The sequence below is a fragment of the Panthera pardus genome, unplaced genomic scaffold (assembly GCF_024362965.1).
Source record: "Panthera pardus isolate Hobbes unplaced genomic scaffold, ASM2436296v1 HiC_scaffold_7, whole genome shotgun sequence".
NCBI classification, from domain to species: domain Eukaryota; kingdom Metazoa; phylum Chordata; class Mammalia; order Carnivora; family Felidae; genus Panthera; species Panthera pardus.
Window position 1 is genome coordinate 10,022,991 of NW_026527002.1, and position 17,644 is coordinate 10,040,634.

Here is a 17,644-nt window from a genome sequence, read left to right on the forward strand (position 1 = left end):
TATGAATTCCTCCGTCTATGGTTCTTTTACCTAAGGGATGACGTGGTGTTGATCTCGAAATTTGAAGTTAATATTTAAATCGGGGGAATTGGTAAGGATGACCGCTCACAACTTCCCAAGTATTGAATAAAATTCACCATCTGCTTCTGAAATTTTGACCTTTTCTGGTAGAAAAGAGGGACGTGAGCAGAAGTGGGCAGGCTTTCATTTCAGCTTCAGTAAAACGGACTAGGGTTGCACTCTGCCCGCAGTTCCTCTGCTCAGTAGAAATCTACTCGTGGGGGTTCACGATGGAGAATTCCTGCCTGTGGGATGTTAGGAGTAACAGTGCCTACTCTGAAAGCATCTCAGGAGGCAGGAAGACTGACTTGGGGGAAGAGAAGAGGGACAGCCAGTGTTACCTTCCCTAGAACCTTTGGAATCCTGGCTTCTGTCAGCTGTTTTTACCAAGCCAACTTGGATCCTTTTTTCAGATTCTGTCTTGCCTGTGGAGATAGCATTTAAAAGAGTAAAAACATAACACCTTAGTAAAGTTTGCGTTTATGGATGGAAGGAAAAGGAAGCTGGAGTCGAGACTAGTCAGAGTTCTCTCAAACCAGCGATAGGGTCTCCCTTGCCCTTTCCCTCCCAGTTCATAGCAGTGTTGTCATTTTCCTTGTTTTCGTCACCGGTATTAATATTCAAGCACTTACTTGTATCTGATCTAACTTTTCCCAACCTTTCACACTGGGTATTTTGTGAACTAGATTACCTGAGACTCTTAGAACTCATGAAAAAGACCTTCCCTCTCCCCACAATTCCACTGGATCCCAAGTGCTAAGCTTGAGTGGGAGTTTTCTTGGATCAATCAGCATGATAGCTTTTTTGAACCAAGAAACCCAAACCTCCGTATTTAATAAACTCTCTCGTAGGATGGCCCCAAGCATTATGAAAAGCCTGATGGATCACACCATTCCTGAAGTTTAAACGTCATGGCACAATGGAAACTCCACTGAACTTCTCCGGTTTACTTCTCGGGCAACTTAACTTTATATTATGCACATGAAGCTTTCTAGGAGCCAGAGAGCATATGCTGCATGAAGCCCTTTCTATCTTACATTATGGCTGGGAATCTTAACTGTTTTGATCGGATATCTCGTCCCACTTCAAGATCGTTGTAGCCTTATCCTGGTTTTACAGATGTGAAACTTTGGACAGATTTACTGATTTTCATAGAGTAGTTTCTCTACTGGAAACCCGATGCTTTTACAAGCCATTATGATTAGAATGACTGATACAGGCTTAGCTCTGTGTTAGAACGAATCACCTTTATCCTGTATATCAAGTAGTGCCGCTCACGTTACTTTAGTTCTGTGGTATAATTGCCTTTTTAATGTGTTACCATAGTACGTGTAGAATGATTGCTTTTGATGGTTTTTTAGTTCTGCGTGCGTGCGTCCAACACCAATTAAGAACACTGGTTTCATTCCGTGTAAGCATTATACAGTGTAGGTTGCAAGAGACTGTTGATCATTAAATTGTAACTACCTTTACTCTATATGCTTGAACTGTCGCCTTAACTGTGTTAAGCATCTAGAATAAAAGCCAAAATAGAACTCTTGCTGCCTTTCTAAAACCCAGAATGCAGTTCTGTATTAAACTGAAATGTACACTAGCCCAGAACGGTTAATGGTACATGCTGAGCTACCGCATAGCTGCTTAGTTGCATTGGAGATTTTCTAGTCGTTGTGTAATGGAAATTTCTTTCTTCCAAAAGTTACTGACCTTACTTCCTAGAAATGAATCAGTATGTATTAACTGTAAAAATTCTTACACCAAATAGGATAAACTTTGACTCTCTTTTTTCATTTGTAGATTAAGTGGAATAGTATCTAATTTTGTCATTTACTCTAACATTATGTAACCTAGCTACTTCGGGATGGCCTTAGGATGTCTTCCAGGTAATTTGTTCCATTTCCTGACCCCTCCCTACAAACCAAGTGGCATATGACACATTACCCTCATTTTTTTGTTTTTTGTTTTGGTTTATGCCTATTCCATTTTAATTAAATATGTATAAATAAAGTTAACTTTTAGCCTATTTATTGCATCATTTGGAAACTGTCCGTGGATTTCACCGAACTTGCGCATGACTTAGAAAACAGGCCCGTGGGGTTTCTCCCGGAGCAGCTGACGTCCACGGGCCCTGAGAAGAGCCCTCTGTGCTGAGAGAGGAGGAGGAGCGCCTGTCAGGAGAAGTGCTTCCGCCTCTGAACCCCAGAGGGCCGGCGTGCACATCCAGGCAGAGCAACAGGAAGCCACTGAGGCTCCTTGCAAACCTGAGACCGAGTCATGTTTAATGACGCTTGTTACCCTGGTCAGGTTCTCCCCCCATGTGATACGGCCTATAAGACCTAACAATGTTTCTAAAGATCATAGAAGAGTTTTAACATAAAGGCAAATCAGTACTGTTTAACATCTTACCTTGAGATTTAGAAAAGCAAACCAAACAACATTTCCCCGTTTACTTTACCTTGTTTTGTTCTCTGGATTTGGACTATCTGAAGACAGTTCCAAAAATATAAGAAGGACATTCTCATCACTAAGTTTGGTTTTCTAGAAGGACCAATACTTGAAGTTCGTAAAGGGCACTAGCCTTGGTAATAAATCACTTAAGAAAATGAAAACAGCTTTCATTACAGAAAAATATTTTTAATGTAGAAAAGATGAGCATTTAATAGCTATAATGAAATAAACCGCCCTGTACACAGTAAACTTACTGTTACAAGAATTGCTGATCCTTCCCCAGGTTCTTAGAATCTGAGAACAGTAGGTTATACAAAGTAAACCACTCCATGAAAACACATACCCAAGGACCCAATGGGCAGCAATTTCGTAGGTAAGGAAGACAAAACAGCGTGACTCGGAAGTAGCAGAGAATACTGCACATTTTCTTGGAAAATTCTGAGCTGCTCAGCGTTTTTTGAAAGTTTTCCCAACTCCGTTTTGTATCTCTTAGCTACTTTTCTTTGCCACTCAAACCTGCCGCGGGACGAACACCTGCCTTACAGATGTAATGTTTTCACCCTACCACCGCCACGTTTTGTCCGCCTTAGAGGATGGCGACCAATGGCTTTCAATGAAGTCACCATGATTTTGGAAGTTTAAAACCACAGATACCTCATGTGGTAAAACTTCGAATACCATCATTGCACATTCACCAGTTGATTTCAAAGTTTGGTTTAAAATACATTAAATAGAGTTCAACTTAACATTCAAGAGAGGAAAAGGCACTTAATACTGCAATTTCCAGAACATTATCTGTCTGTCTTCCCCTCCTGTGATGATACTGCTACACTGTTCATTCATCCATATACATGTCACAGCACCTAAGGGAAAGAGACCGTGTGGTTAGGTGGCAAGTCGACCAGGGGGCCCGGAGATCCGCTGTTAAGTACTCTCACCCTGTAATCGGTGTGTCAATGAAAAATAACTGCTTGGCACAAGGAACGTGCGAGGAATGAGAAACCGCTCACGTGGAAAGCTGAAATAACGGAGGATTAGGAGTGACACCAGAATGCAAGTATATACCTACGATAACAGGAGACGGACGAGAGGAAGAGGTAAGGAATTGGTGTGAGGCTGCGAAGTCCATTTACTGGACAGGGTCGAAGGTTATTTAAAGCCGGTAAACTGCGAATGACCTACGCAGGTCACTTTAGAACGTGACGAGATAACCATGTCACCAAAGGACAGAGGGAAGAGGATGTCGGGGGGAAGTTCCTGGTCACAGTGGAAAAGCAGATACTTATAACCTTAGAAACTAGAAGAATTAAAGACCATAAGTCTTTGAGATGAGGAGGCAACCGCGCAAATAGAAGCACATACAGCGAGTCTCCAGGGGATACTGGGTGGGAAGAAAAGGGCAGAATACTTCATACACGTACAACACATCCCTCGTCTCAACAGTAAGGGTGCACCCACACCCAGGACGCAAACTGGAAGGAAGTCCTCAAAGGAGAACAGGGAGGAAGGGGGTCAGTGGTGGGAGGAAGATCGTTTTTACTGAAATTAATTACTTTTGTGCTGTTTTGGGGTTTTTAAAAAACTTTGTGCGTGTACTTAAAAAAGTTGCAGCTTTTACTATGGTTTTTAATTCTCCAAGTGGGAGTTAATGCAAAAACTTCCTTTTTGGAGTCAGTCAACGTAAATCTCGGTCCCGAAGGGTCACCTGGCCAACGAAGATGCTCGTGGGGAACGTTTACGACGTGGAGGGCAGTGGGGTGTTTTCTGCCTGGGAAAGGTAGGTTTCCTGATGGGAAAAGCAGGTTGGAGTTCAGCATTTTAGGAAGAAAGGTCAAGTCAACTGCATAACCGCTTACCTGCGTGGCCCTGTATTCTCTCACTGAGCTTTCCTCCGAGGAGGTCCCAGACAAGCAGTTCACCAGACTGACTTCCAGACAAAACAGAATTTCCATCCCAGATGAAGCACCTGCAACAATGATTTAGAAACAGTCATTTGGTCATTTGCCATGAAGGAAGGGCCCTATCCACGCCGGCCAAAGCAAGCCCAAATGTCACGATCACGAGCTTGTCCGTAAACGTCTTCGTCCACTAGTAACGCGAGCAAGAGAACGTACCTCTGGGGCTCGTCTGAAGTCATAGAGGAGATGAGCATTCCCGTCTGCACATCTATGACGTTTAGACAGCCATCTGCACCTGTGCTGAGGACGTGGCGACTGTCTGTAACGCGAGAGACAATTACAGCTTCAGAAGTGTGTTCTAGAGCGTTCTGACGTTTCATCTCTGGCATAGCGTTCGCCTGCATTTTCCCTGAGCTACTTGTACTTAACCAAGGACTCTCCTCTCGTGGAAATGTTTATTTCTAAGACACTGGGCCGATGACCCTTTGGCGTGAGTCCACCCGCGCACTATAAATCCGTTCCTTTGGTGAGCTGGCGAATTAAGAGCAGCGTCCGCCGTAGCTCTCCTGGAGGTACAAATGGCCCAAGTAGCCCGTATTCTGCCACGAAGCAGCCTTGGATACGGGCAAAACTACTTCTATCGGCAGCCTGTTTTTCTTTTTACATTCTTACGATTTCAAGATAATAATTCTGATTCCCCCAGTGTCCTCTGTATTAAAAAGGATAAAACTACCTGGGCTAAAAGCAGCATCACGTATGGTCCCCGAATGGCACGGGATCTGGTGCAGTACGGTGGCCGTGGTGAGGTCCCAGATACTCACTGTGCCTTCTTTGGTGCCTGAGACCAACATCGTACCTGCGGCATTTAGGCTAATTGTATCTACCTGAGGAAGGAAACATAACGTAATCCATTTAGAATTACGGTCATCACGGTTTCCCTAGGCTGACTCGACTATGTGCACGTGATGAAGGTTAAGCTCTAACGGCCAGTGTACTGATGTGGCTAATGCAGACGTGTTTCAACGTCGCCTACGCAGTTACTGAAAAATGAAATTCTTCATATGCTAGTGAACAAAATGAAATATTGCCAACGTAAACGGAATGCAGTTTTAAAAGAGCTTAAAATTGGGGCGCCCGGGTGGCTCAGTCGGTCCAGCGGCCGACTTCGGCTCAGGCCATGATCTCGTGGTTTGAGAGTTCGAGCCCCTTGTCGGGCTCCGTGCTGACAGCTCCGGGCCTGGAGCCTGCTTCGGAATCTGTGACTCCCTCTCTCTCTGTCCCTTTCCCACTCACACTGTCTCAAAAAATGTTACAAGAAATTCTTTTTAATAGCCTAAAATCAACAGTTTCTGAATAACTCTGTGAATTACAAATTGTAACGAGGTACCAAACTGAAGCACAGGTGATCCATGTTATTTGAGGGATTTCGGAGAAATGGGGATCTCTCGGGTTATATTTGCGTGCCCGCCTGGAATTACATACTCCGTAAATATTTCTGAACCTTAGCTCGTCTGTCGACCACGCAAATCAGGTTTCAGGTCACCATCTCAGAGAAAAGAGTACCGTGAGCTCCAGTGGGAGGAGCAGCTGTGCGACCCACTGGTTGTGGAACGAGCGAGGGGAACCAAGTGCGAGCTCTGGTTCTGCCCCAGGTCATGTGTGCCCGGGCCACCCAACACCAGGTTTACGTTCTTGGCTGTTGGAGAGTGTCACGCTAGACAGTCCCTTCTACTAATGTGCTGGAAAACATGAGAGATGATGGGGCATACTTTCTTGCCCCAAATAGTTCGAGGGGATCTAAATATTCATTGTCATGCTCAGAAATTGGACCGGACGGTAGCTGATTCTCAGAGAAACAGCAAATCGGAGAAAAAAAAGCAAAGTAGACTTGGAAACCCAAAGAGTCGAGTCAAAAGAACGGGGAGCCCGTGCTCTCCTCCCATGAGCGAAATAAATGAAGCAAAAAAATGAAAACACAGGTAAGACCAAGAACAGCCCACCCTCCCTCGGACTCAGGCGTGTCTTTGCTGGTACTCACACTGACGTCGTGTTCCAGCTCGGCCAGCATGTCAAACCGGTGTCTTTTGGGGCATGTCGTTTCTGCAGGAACCCCGGACCACACCTAGGGTAGAACGTGTCACGGGAGGGATTTGCAAACATTCAGAGCGAAAGCATTTCTAACACATCCAAGAAAAGCGCCCTTGACCGACCAACTCCCATTTAACCTATCTGCCAACAAAACACAGCTGTGACTAAGTGTTTCTGGCTCCCTCCCTGCACTGCCCACGCTTCTGTTCCTGCCACAGGCGCTTGCCCCGTGTCGACTGCACCTGTGTCTGTTTCTGTCCTTTGCACCTGCTGTCGTCGTCGTGGTCTTCGTGTGAACTACGGGAACCTGACTGCAGAAGTGCCGTGGCATCCGGTGACGTTTCGAGAAGACCCAAAAAGGCAAGTCACCGAAAAAAATTGCCAAAATGCGGCTGCGAGCGAGAAAATTTGTCTATAAGAATGGGGGGAAATCCTGAAAAACTCCGGAAGGAATTCTAATAGTTTTAGGTTCCTGCTTGCTTTTTACATAAATGCAAATTGGAAACTGAGGATGGTGAACGCTGGTGTGGTCTCTGCCAGACAGTTGGGCAGGATTCCAAAGCGGAGGCCATGGATGCCCCACGTCGACAGAATGGTGAAGGCGTGTGCGTTTGTATGTTCTAACTTTAAGTCGAATGCATTTTCTTTTCATGATTCCCCACTTCAGCTTGATGTTTTTTGATTAACTGCTAGTTCCAACTGTGAGATAAGAGGACTCCTACTGCATACAGTTGGCCCTTGAACAATGCAGGGGTTAGGGCTCTGACCACCCCTACCCTCCCCCCCGCCACGCCATGCACTTGAAAATCTACTTATAACTTTGACTCTCCCCAAACTTAACTACTGTACTGATCGCATACTGTGGACTGGAAGTCTTACAACATAAACAGCTAACCTAGTCTGCATCTTATATGTATTATAGACTGTAATCTTACAATCAGCTACAGAACATAAAATGGTAAGAAAATCATAAAATAGATTTACAGTAGTGTATGAATTTACCAACAAAAATCTACGTATAAGTGGACCTGAGCAGTTCCGACCTGTGTGATTCAGGGGTCCAACTGTTCCACCTCATTTAACCCCCTGGTTGAGCGCACAGTACAAAAGTCATGAAGACTTCCTATTAAGAGGTGCACACATTAAACACACACAGGCAGGGGCGCCTGGGTGGCTCAGTCCATCCAGCTTCCGACTTGGGCACAGGTCATGATCTCACAGTTCGTGAGTTCAAGCCCTGCGTTGGGCTCTCTGCTGGCAGCGCAGAGCCCTCTTTGGATCCTCAGTCTCCCCTCTCTCTACCCGTCCCCTGCTCATGCTTGCTCTCTCTCTCCCTCAAACATAAATTAATATTAAAAAAAAAAAAAAAGGCATTAACATACAGGATCTTTATATATCACTTATACACTTCATGAAAAATAGTGAAGTGACTGAACACATGAACAGACAGCGGAATGGTTTATAATACTTGTATTATCCTAACATTTTAAGCTAGAAATTCTATGCAAACCTTCACTGTGGAGTCCCACGATGCGGAATACAGCCGGTTGTCATGCCAACAGATCTTACTAACGGCATCGTCGTGTCCCATTAACGTGTCCTGGCGTCTTCCAAATGCTATAGAATAAAAATAGCTAACAGACAAGATAATGAGAACTATTAAAAAGCATTCCAGCTTAATTTTAAGACCCTTAAACACATATTCAAGGAATATTCTATCGTTTTAGTTCTCTACTTACTCAGGCCCACTAGAATGACAAATTTATTTGTTCTCCTGTTATCAGGCCAAAATACTCAAAATCTGAATTTAAAGCTAGAAATCTCCAGGTCTGGCTCATCTGTGTTTTCACCTCCATTTAACACACAAAGGAAAACAGAGTCCAGTTGGAGAACTTATTAGATTCAAATGCAGAGTCAAAGCCATCAGCACTACCCTTCTGTAGTATGTCTCCCCAGCGGAAGACCTGGCCCTTCCTGCCTTTCATTCGCAAAGACAGCGGGGCCACGCGAGGGATTACACGAGCAGCCCGCGCAGATACATACACATTGTTGTCCCACGAAGAACTGATGACCGTGGCGTCTCCTGGCAAAAGCAAACAAGATGATAAAGCCTGAAATACAAATGGTTTGACATTAATGGTTTACGATAATCAGCAGATCCCGAACATGGTGAAATTATCTTGGCAGCCCTCCCCTGCCAAATTAATGCTCACATTCTGCTTATTTTGGCCTTCCTCATATTCAGGGAGTTTTTTTTTTTTTCAATCGGCCAATTCCAGAGGCTTAGTTTCCTCCCAAACATAAGAAAGGAGGTCAAAGTGTGTGCAGTGCACACGGGTCTAGCCTGAGGATTTTCAGGGGCTCCGGATGGCTCTCGTGGCCCTGGGCTAGAGAAAATCCTAACACAGGTGAATCGTGGGGTGGGCAGAGGTGGGGGCTTTATTTATCCTCAAGAATCCTCTCTGGATCATACACTTCCCATGTGTAGGGAGGACTTCAAAAATTCTTTAGGGAATTTCAAAACCTTTCGGATGGTTTACATGAATAATAAAGTGTGTCTTTTTCAGAAGAACTGGTTTTCTAGTATTAGGTGTCCTATCAACTCAGAAACACAAGTTATTTATAAACTACAGAAACATTTAGTTAGATAGTTCCAGAAAAGCACAGATTTATTAAGTAGAGAATTCTACTGAGTAGTACTTCAAATTTTCTAGGCTACAAACGAAAACACGGTATTATGAGAAAGAGGTACCCTGAAAAAAGTTGAAATTGAACTTAGAACTAATCTAACTCGGGCATTCTGTGCACACCTACACAGGAATAAACCCAATTGTCTGGGGGAGAAATGAAATGCCATTATACGTGTGTTGAAAACAAAGTGCTATGTGAATTTCCATGGTGACGCTGACTTAAAAGTAAAATGAACTCACCATATTTGAAAAGGATATACTTCTTTGTAGCATTTTGGATTCCTTAGAAAACATCTTCAGGGTGGAATCTAATTTAATAACGAGAAGGCAGACATGTGAGAAAGATTTCCTGACCCTTACAGAGGACAAAGAACAGCCAGAGGCCAGCAGGCAGTGGCACACTCTTACGGAGAGCTGGGTGGCAGGTGGGGGGCTGATCTGTGGCCCATCTGGGGCCACAGCACTGGTGACCTGTAACCCCTGGACGAGGAAGTTAACATACCAGTACGGGCCCAGCACACTGCTGACATTTCAGCATGGCTGAACACAGAGCTGGCCCAGTCACTGACAGGAGTTAAAAGTTAAAGAGAAGTAAAACAGCAATTTTGAATTAATGAAAACAAAAATCTTGCCAATATCTGTTTTTTTTTTTTTCTTTTTAAACAGCCCAGTTAGGGTGTGGTACCCTTGAATTAGCATTTATGGAAGAACCACTCGACTTTCTAAAGGATAATAAAGTAGGGATTATAATGTCCTTGCCTAACAAACAAAGGTGTAGCAAAACAATTTCTTTAAAAACCAAGATTCACAAAACTTACAATGAGCTCCAAACGCCCCATATTTGAAACATGTAACAACTCATTTCCTAATCTGTAAACGTATAACACGATAAATAAAAGGCGCCGAATGAGTTTTAGGCAATTTCTTCTGTATAGTAAAAGGTAACCTCTCAACCTAATTTTTGCAACACCAACACACACGAGCCCTGAGACTTCGTAAAACTGAAAATTCTCCAGGATTAGCTTGGAAACAAAGCCCGAACTTCACCCTGTGGGGCACAATTACCTGAACTTCACCCTGTGGGGCACAATTACTTCTGAGACTCTTTCCAACAGTGCTTGTGATTCTAAAGAATGCCCCTCCTATTGGGCATTTTTGAGTATTCACCCCAGGGTCTACGAAAGCTCACTAATTTGGGGCATCCTATAGAAAGCCATAAGCCAGCCTGGGGGACAAGGATGCTGTTCTCAAAACCAAAGGTTCCCTGCGTATGCTGGGGGTGATCCTGTCAAAGGCGGCTGTAAGAGCCAGGCTCACAGGTGATGGGTCCCCGCCGAATGCTCACGTCACTAAACGCATCTACCACGTACGGGAGGAAGAAAGGTCACTTTGGGGTGGTGATCTCGATATGTATAAATCAGTAATACAAGTTTTATCAACAGAAGAAAGAAACCAGAAAAAAACCAAAGCTTCTGACTTAACCCTCTTTCTCCTTTACTTGTCAAATTCACAAAGAAGCGATACAATGCTTAATAAAAGCCTCGGAGGTGCAAAGCCTTGACACTCCTAAGACTCAGGGTTTTACAAGGTCATACAAGTACAATGGACTAAAGGATTTAACAGACCATGTCAGACAAATCCGGCTAAGAACACAGGCTCTGATTGAAGCATTTGTCTTGTGTTATAATGCTGGCACATTCAGCGGGCAGGATCCTGGCAAAACACGGATGGCTTCCTTCTACCGGAGCAACACCTCCGTGACCCCAACAGGGCCCGGTGCGTGTCCTGCATGTTAACTCCCTTTGGTCTACAGTACGATCACTTTATGTTTTTAAATTTATTTTTATTCTATTTTAGAGCGAGCGTGTGAGTGGGGGAGAGGGACAGAGGAAAAAGAGAGAGAGAGAGAGAGAGAGAGAGAGAGAGAGAGACTATTAAGCAGGCTCCATGCTCAGTGTGGAGGCCCACTTGGGGCTCCAGCCCACGACCCCAGGGTCACGACCTGAGCCAAAATCAAGAGGTGGACACTCAACCGACTGAGCCACCCGGGCGCCCCTACAGTAGAATCGTTTTCTAGACTTTGTGGAAAATTCCGTTTCATGAAACCCGAGACTGTACTGGGAAGGGAAAGGAACGACGTGCTACAGACAGTAAACCACAATTGCAGAACCGGAGCGTAGCAACTCTCGTTTATCTGGAGGTGTCTGGTTAGCACCATTGCTGACCTCCGGCGACAAAAAACAGGATTTCCTCTGAAAAACGCTAAAGAAGAAGTACCCTCAAAAAACAGCCAGCTGCTAACTCTGTCAGAGCAAGCTGTAAAACACAAGCAGGACAGCGAAGACATACTTCGATAACGCATAAGAACATTAACAGTGTATGAACGGGGTTTCCAGCTGAAATCGACATCAAACTCCCTGAAATATATACCAGCGGACAAGAACGAAAACCTGAGCGGCAAATGCGCCCCTTCACGCTCCGCGCCCGGGGACGCCCTCTGCTGGACACTGCGGCACCCTGCCGGGCCCCGGGCTCGGGACCTCAGCCAGCCCCGAGGCAGAAAGGGCCCCACCGCGCAAGCAGGTGGGAAACAAGCGCTTTCTGTCCCTTAAGTTTCGGGAAACCTTGTCAGCAACAGAAAGGCACTTGCGTGATCGTTTCCGGCAAACCACGAGGAAGCTGCGTGCTAAACGCCACAGCTGCTCAAAATTCACGTTGTGGGGAGGCAGCACACTCAAGTGCGAGCCCCTGACCGAGAGTTAACAGACTTCGCGACTTGGACGCTTCGCGCTTCCAGGCGAACCACCTTCCGGGCAGGGGACATACCTTGCGAGGTGGTGAAGACGGAGGAGCCGTTGCCAGACACTGCGATTCCAGTAACCGCCCTGTGTAAAAACAGACTCTGATAAATCACCATCGACCGTGTGCCAGACGCGAGTCTCTTCCGAGTCTCCGATTTCATCTCACCAAGCTCCTGGGATTCCCCTCGTCACATCCGTCTGCCGGATCCGTCCCCCCGCCCCATGACACCCGCCACTGCCAGATCATCGCCAGGGAGCTCCTCATCTGGGCGACGCCCGTGGCTAGAAATCATCCCCACTCCCGGCTTCCCTGGCTGCCACATTCCGAGTCGCACACCGTCCTGACAGCCGGAAAACTGGGATGCCTCTCCTTCCGTTCCACTCTCCTGGGCCATCTCCCAACATTACCGAACCCCTCTCTTCTTCACGCTCGCTCGCTCGCTCCGTGGCGGAGTCGAATTTACCTAGCATCTGTTCACGATGACACCCTTGTCTGGTTCCGCCATCTCCTCCTAAAGGACCCTTTGCGTATTCACTGCCTTGGATGATAAGGCCTCTTTCTGTGCGTCACGTGGAGAAGTTGAGACAAGGGAAAGCCTCTGTTGTAATGAGGAAGGCAGGACGCTTTCTTTTCAGGAGGCTGTGCTCTGATAGGAAGCCACTTGTCTCAAGTAGGTGGCACATTCAGTTCCACCCATGACCAACGGTGTCTGTGGCACCAGCACGTCGGAGGGGACGTCCGTGTCCGTGGGACAGGACAACGGGCCTCACCCCTGAGCTGGCGTTTTCTTATCTGTGACAGGATGGCTGACGGGACGTCAGTGCTTCTCAAGCCTTTCCAGCACAGTGCGTGAATGACCTGACGGCAGAAGTCTGAACGCCCGAAACCCCTCTGGGTCTGACAGCAGGCCCGCATTTTTTGAAAGGATAGGTGTTATTTTGAAAACTCCTGTCGAACTTAGCACTTTAATCTCTCTCTCTCTCTCAATACACACATTTGTTGTAATTTTTTTACAAAGACACATTCTCCCCTACGATATCCGTAAAATTCAACACCCAGGGAGGATACACTGTGCTTCTGCCACGGCTCCACACCATCAAAGCCGAGAGGGGCCGTGCGCCCCAGCGTGAGAGGCACAAATCTACCTGCTGACTGCAGACCCCATCCTGTGCTCTAGAAAGACCAGGGGTAGAAAGGACAGCATGGGATGCTGACATAAATTCATTTTGTGCCAAACTTTGTTTCCCTTGCCACACTGACCTCAGATGGCTGATCACTACAGACATTTCGGGGGATAAAAAACCGATCAAGACAGCACTGAAACAGAATTTCCACCCCCTTGACTCCACGTAAAACCGGGGGCCCCAAGCCAAGACCCCGACCTCTGCCATGATGGCACAGAGACACTCTTACTCTTTGTGGATTTTATATCGCTCGTGTAACTGCAGTTTGGTGATGTTATTCCAGGCCAGTGTTTTGCTTTCTTCGGTCAGGTCCTCAAAAGACTCTTCACCTGGAGAGACTACATTGAATTGTTGCTAAGTGAGTCAACCCGATTACTAACGTGCAACCCAGGCAACAAATACCAGAATCACCATATTTTCTATTAAAATCAAACGACCAAGATAACAAAATGCCCCACTGAAATAGAACTGCTTTGAAATGTACCTGCTAGGCAGCTCCATGTCGGTCAAGGGAAAATGATAAAATGTATAATCTAAGTAAGATAAAAATCCTGTGGGGAAAGACTAAAAAGTACCTACGCGGTAACTGAAGTCATTTTAGACTCTTATCAGCGTCTGCAAAGTTTTCACTCGCCCCTAGCTTAGGAACCTCAGGAAACACAGACTGAGTAACTACTTCCTTGTCAGTAATCTTGCAAAAACCCGTTTCCGAAAAATGCTGCGTTGTCCTTTTGGTTTTGAGGGGGAGAGAGAGCAGAGATACGATCAGAGCTACGAGTGCCCCCGGACGGGACCAGCGAGGCCATCCCTCCTGTTTTATGAGCGGCTGGCACAATTACCCTTTCAAATCATCACAAGACAGTGGTATGAGCCTGCTGACTAAACAGGGCACAGGTTTAAGAGGCATCACAAGACAGTCCTATGGTCTCTATGACTTAACCCCGCGGGACATGACCTCTCCGAGAACTCCCAGCCAGCCCTGGCTCAAGGGCCCCTGCGAGCCACGCCTCCACGCCGGAGGGAGCACTCAGCTGTGTGTGCACAAGCCCGAAGCTGTGTGTGTGCCCGGAACAGACGCACAAGCGCGGAGGAGGAGAAATCACGTGACTGTGCTCCCCATGTTCCACGTCCTGTCAGACTCCTTCTGGGAGCCGGTGGGTTTGAGGCTGTCCTACGTGCCATGTACAACATGGATAACGGGATAAAGGGGAGTATTCTTTCCTCCTTTTCCAAACACTAGATGTGAGAACAGGCAGGGTCGAGTTCAGTTTGAGCACGTAGCACATGCCTGGCACACGAGAGAGACTCCGGAAATGTCTGTCAAATGACTGAATAAGGAAAAAGAATCCAGTAAAGAAAATAAAGCACCTGGAACTCAAGACCTGTGTGTGGGGAAGGAGGAGGAGAACTCGGGACGGAGGAAGTCATTTCTGGGACAGAGCCGGGAGGAGCCGGGTGAAGCGGCAGGGCCAGGACGCGTCCACGCGGACGTGTGAGCGGCTAAGGACCGAACGGCAGCGTGGAAACCCACAGAGAAGAAAGAGAAGCAGAATGCTAACAGAGTACTGCCAAGTCTCATGTGACGTGAGTAACGCTACCAGAAAATAAAAGTAACTTGGTTTTCTCTGAAGTCAGTAGTCAAACACAAAACAGCGACAAAACCAGCCTTGTCAGAGTCGTTTCTCGGCTGAACTGCAGTAAGATGGCCGAACACACCCACCTCCAGGGAACGCGACGGCTCCCACTTCAGCTACGCTTCAGAATCTTCCGGAACATCTTCGTCAGAAAAGAGCAACACAAGGTGCTCGCGTTTATTCCCTTTACAAAACGTACCTGGAGAATCTGCTAGGGGAGCATTATGACCGCAGGTCTGGGAGAAACTTCTACACTTTGGGGTGATCCGTCGAGGATGGGGCGTCACAAAGAGCTGTTTTGGCGTCTGCCCAAATTCCAAGATTTGGGTTAGCATGGCCACTTTCTCGTCAGGGTCCTCGATGCTTTAGGACAGAACACAAATAATGCAGTGAACCTCGAGGTTCCAGTTAGTTTCTTGAAAGCATAAACGTCAAATGATGCAGGTCAACACGAGAGGTTAACCCTCACATAGCTGCTGTTGAGCAACAGCTATGTGCCGGGACTGCTGAAGCCTCATTACAGGTTGTTCGATCATTTTCTGAGGCTCCGGAATGTACCTAGTGGTGAATGCAAGATACTATTCATTGTGAAATTTCCGTACCTTAGTATTATTATTCACAGAGCTGCAGTAATCATTTAAAGAAGTACTTGTTTTTTTATTTTAGAGAGACACAGAGTACAAGTGGGGGAGAAAGGGAAGGGGGGCAAGAGAGAAAGAGAGAGAGATTGAGAACCTTAAGCAGGCTCCATGCTGAGCACAGAGCCCAACACGGGGCTTCCTTCCACGATCCTGGGATCATGACCTGAGCCGAAATCAAGTCAGGCGCTCAACCGACTGAGCCACCCGGGTGCCCCGATAAAGAGGTATTTTGTAACTTAAGTAGAAACTCCTTACAGACATACAAATACCTGTTCAAGTCTACACCTCCTTCGTAGGTCAGCGGATGAAATACTGAAAAAGGAGATGAAAAACACTATTGAAAGAGGTCATGTTTAGATAATATACACGCTGTACAGAGTTCTGTTTTTTTTTTTTTTTAAACTCAACAGCTTTAAATTTTTATTCAAAGAAATTGATGATCACTTTGCAAAAATGACTAATAATATCCAACGGCAATAAATATCAACTCGGGCTATTATCTCTCGCAGAGCAAAAATCTCATCGGCAGCTCAGACAGTCTGTTATCTCCGGGTGTTTCCCCACCAGCACTTCAGGCCCCCACCCCCATCCCCCGCCCCGGGGCAGCACAAATCACCCCGCACTGCCCCGAACTTTCAGCTCAGCCACCCTCATGAGCGACACCGGAAACCTGGAGGCGGTAAGAACCAGACTGAGGAGGAGGTGGAATTCTGCCCGCGTCTGTCTTTCTGCTCAATTAATAAGACACTCTGGGGCCCTTCATAGGAACGGAGCGTGCTCTCCTAGTCTATCCTGACTGAGTTTCACTTGAGATTATTGGGTGGGATGGAGAGTACATGCTACAACTGGAAGGCTGTAGAAAAACACTTCTCGGGATCACGGTAAAGTTGATGTTCTTAAGGCAAAAGTCCTTCCCCCTCTGTGGCTCAGTCTGATCCCAGAGGCGGGTGTCAGATGCTTCTGCCGCACCAATGCCTCAGTTTTTCTTTCTTCCTCTTCTTTTTTTATTTTATTTTTTATTTTGGGTTTGCTTTCGCTTTTATCAAAGGCTATAGGAACTTTCCGAGGCTATCACGTACCATTATGGGCCCCAACAGCATCGGTGCCTTTTTGCTTGTAGCCAAATATTAGATCGATCCACTCATGAAGGTGTTCTGACACGTAACCGCTTTCCAACGCCTCTTTGCTCTTCTGGAGAAAGTCCTCGGGACCTATTAGATCAGACTTGATCAAAACATCAGTCTTCATTTGTTTTCTCCCATTTCTTGTCTGCCCGTATGCAGACAGAGCTTCTAGGAGAGGCAAGAGGTACATATTTCTTAATGAGGTCCCCCCCCCCCCCGCCCCCATCACATAAAATATAAAGTTTGGTGGGAAGCGGGGGGTGGCAAAAGTCACGTTCACAACATTTAGGTCTTTCAAATACCTATCAATGTTTTTGCATCTTAGACTCACAGACCATTTCTGATTTGGAATAGGACTGGTATTGCCTCATTTACATAGAAAATCACACCGTCATTTAAAACCACCCAGGCAACTATACATAATCGTACTCCAGTGGCACTGCCGGGTGAGGAACTGTTGTAATTCAGTACTTGCACGGCGGTACTCACTCCGTGCCCAGGGCGGAAGTTCAACGTCATCCACCATCTGCCCTCCTTGTCTCTTGCCCAGATCCAACTTCAGACTGTTAACTAAAAAGCTGACATCATCGCCATAGAATTCTGGAATCAACTGAAAGTGTCAGAAGGAAAGGAAGAGCAACGAGTATTTTTTCAAGCAGTTGGAAACCACAAGCCCAGTGGATCATTAGCTTTAATAACCGCTTACCTCTTTAAAGTCTGTGGCACCATCCAAACAGTTTTTCCAAGTTTCTGCAATACTAAATACAAAAAAAAAAAAAAAAAAAAAAAAAATCAACTGATCTGAACGCTCAGGTGAGTGAAACAGCAACCGCATCGCAGTCTATGCAGCTAGGTGTTGGTCTACGCTTTACCTGCAGTGACTCACTTCTCTAACTCACAATTCTCAACATTTGTATGAGGATCCCCTTTTACAGAAGAGACACCTCCCTGAGCTCATGCAGGGAGGGACACGGGGGAAGGACACAGACCCAGATGGGGTGTCTCCAAGTCCTTGCCGGGAGCCTCCGCACACACAGCGGCCGGTGCTTAGACACGGAAAACCTAGCACAGCCGTTGT

General features: G+C 46.3%; 2 protein-coding genes across 4 annotated transcripts in view; one reads left to right on the top strand and one right to left on the bottom strand.

Annotated features, from left to right (window-relative positions):
- Window positions 1-2,069, top strand: part of SDCBP (syndecan binding protein) — a 34,407-nt gene extending 32,338 nt beyond the window's left edge. For both annotated transcript variants that reach the window (XM_019421278.2, XM_019421281.2), the window contains exon 9: window positions 912-2,069. In XM_019421278.2, the coding sequence (XP_019276823.1) occupies window positions 912-966 (55 nt within the window). In that variant the 3' untranslated portion in view covers window positions 967-2,069. The remainder of the gene's footprint in view (window positions 1-911) is intronic.
- The window catches only part of NSMAF (neutral sphingomyelinase activation associated factor), a 61,632-nt gene continuing 45,738 nt past the window's right edge, over window positions 1,751-17,644 (bottom strand). For both annotated transcript variants that reach the window (XM_019421277.2, XM_053896523.1), the window contains exons 17-31: window positions 17,273-17,324; window positions 17,056-17,176; window positions 16,522-16,653; window positions 15,712-15,754; window positions 15,001-15,164; window positions 13,397-13,505; window positions 12,008-12,066; window positions 9,422-9,489; window positions 8,535-8,602; window positions 8,002-8,125; window positions 6,442-6,525; window positions 5,137-5,287; window positions 4,620-4,722; window positions 4,362-4,471; window positions 1,751-3,368 (exon numbers count right to left, since the gene is read on the bottom strand). In XM_019421277.2, coding sequence (XP_019276822.2) covers window positions 3,274-3,368; window positions 4,362-4,471; window positions 4,620-4,722; window positions 5,137-5,287; window positions 6,442-6,525; window positions 8,002-8,125; window positions 8,535-8,602; window positions 9,422-9,489; window positions 12,008-12,066; window positions 13,397-13,505; window positions 15,001-15,164; window positions 15,712-15,754; window positions 16,522-16,653; window positions 17,056-17,176; window positions 17,273-17,324 — 1,483 coding nt within the window. In that variant the 3' untranslated portion in view covers window positions 1,751-3,273. The remainder of the gene's footprint in view (window positions 3,369-4,361; window positions 4,472-4,619; window positions 4,723-5,136; window positions 5,288-6,441; window positions 6,526-8,001; window positions 8,126-8,534; window positions 8,603-9,421; window positions 9,490-12,007; window positions 12,067-13,396; window positions 13,506-15,000; window positions 15,165-15,711; window positions 15,755-16,521; window positions 16,654-17,055; window positions 17,177-17,272; window positions 17,325-17,644) is intronic.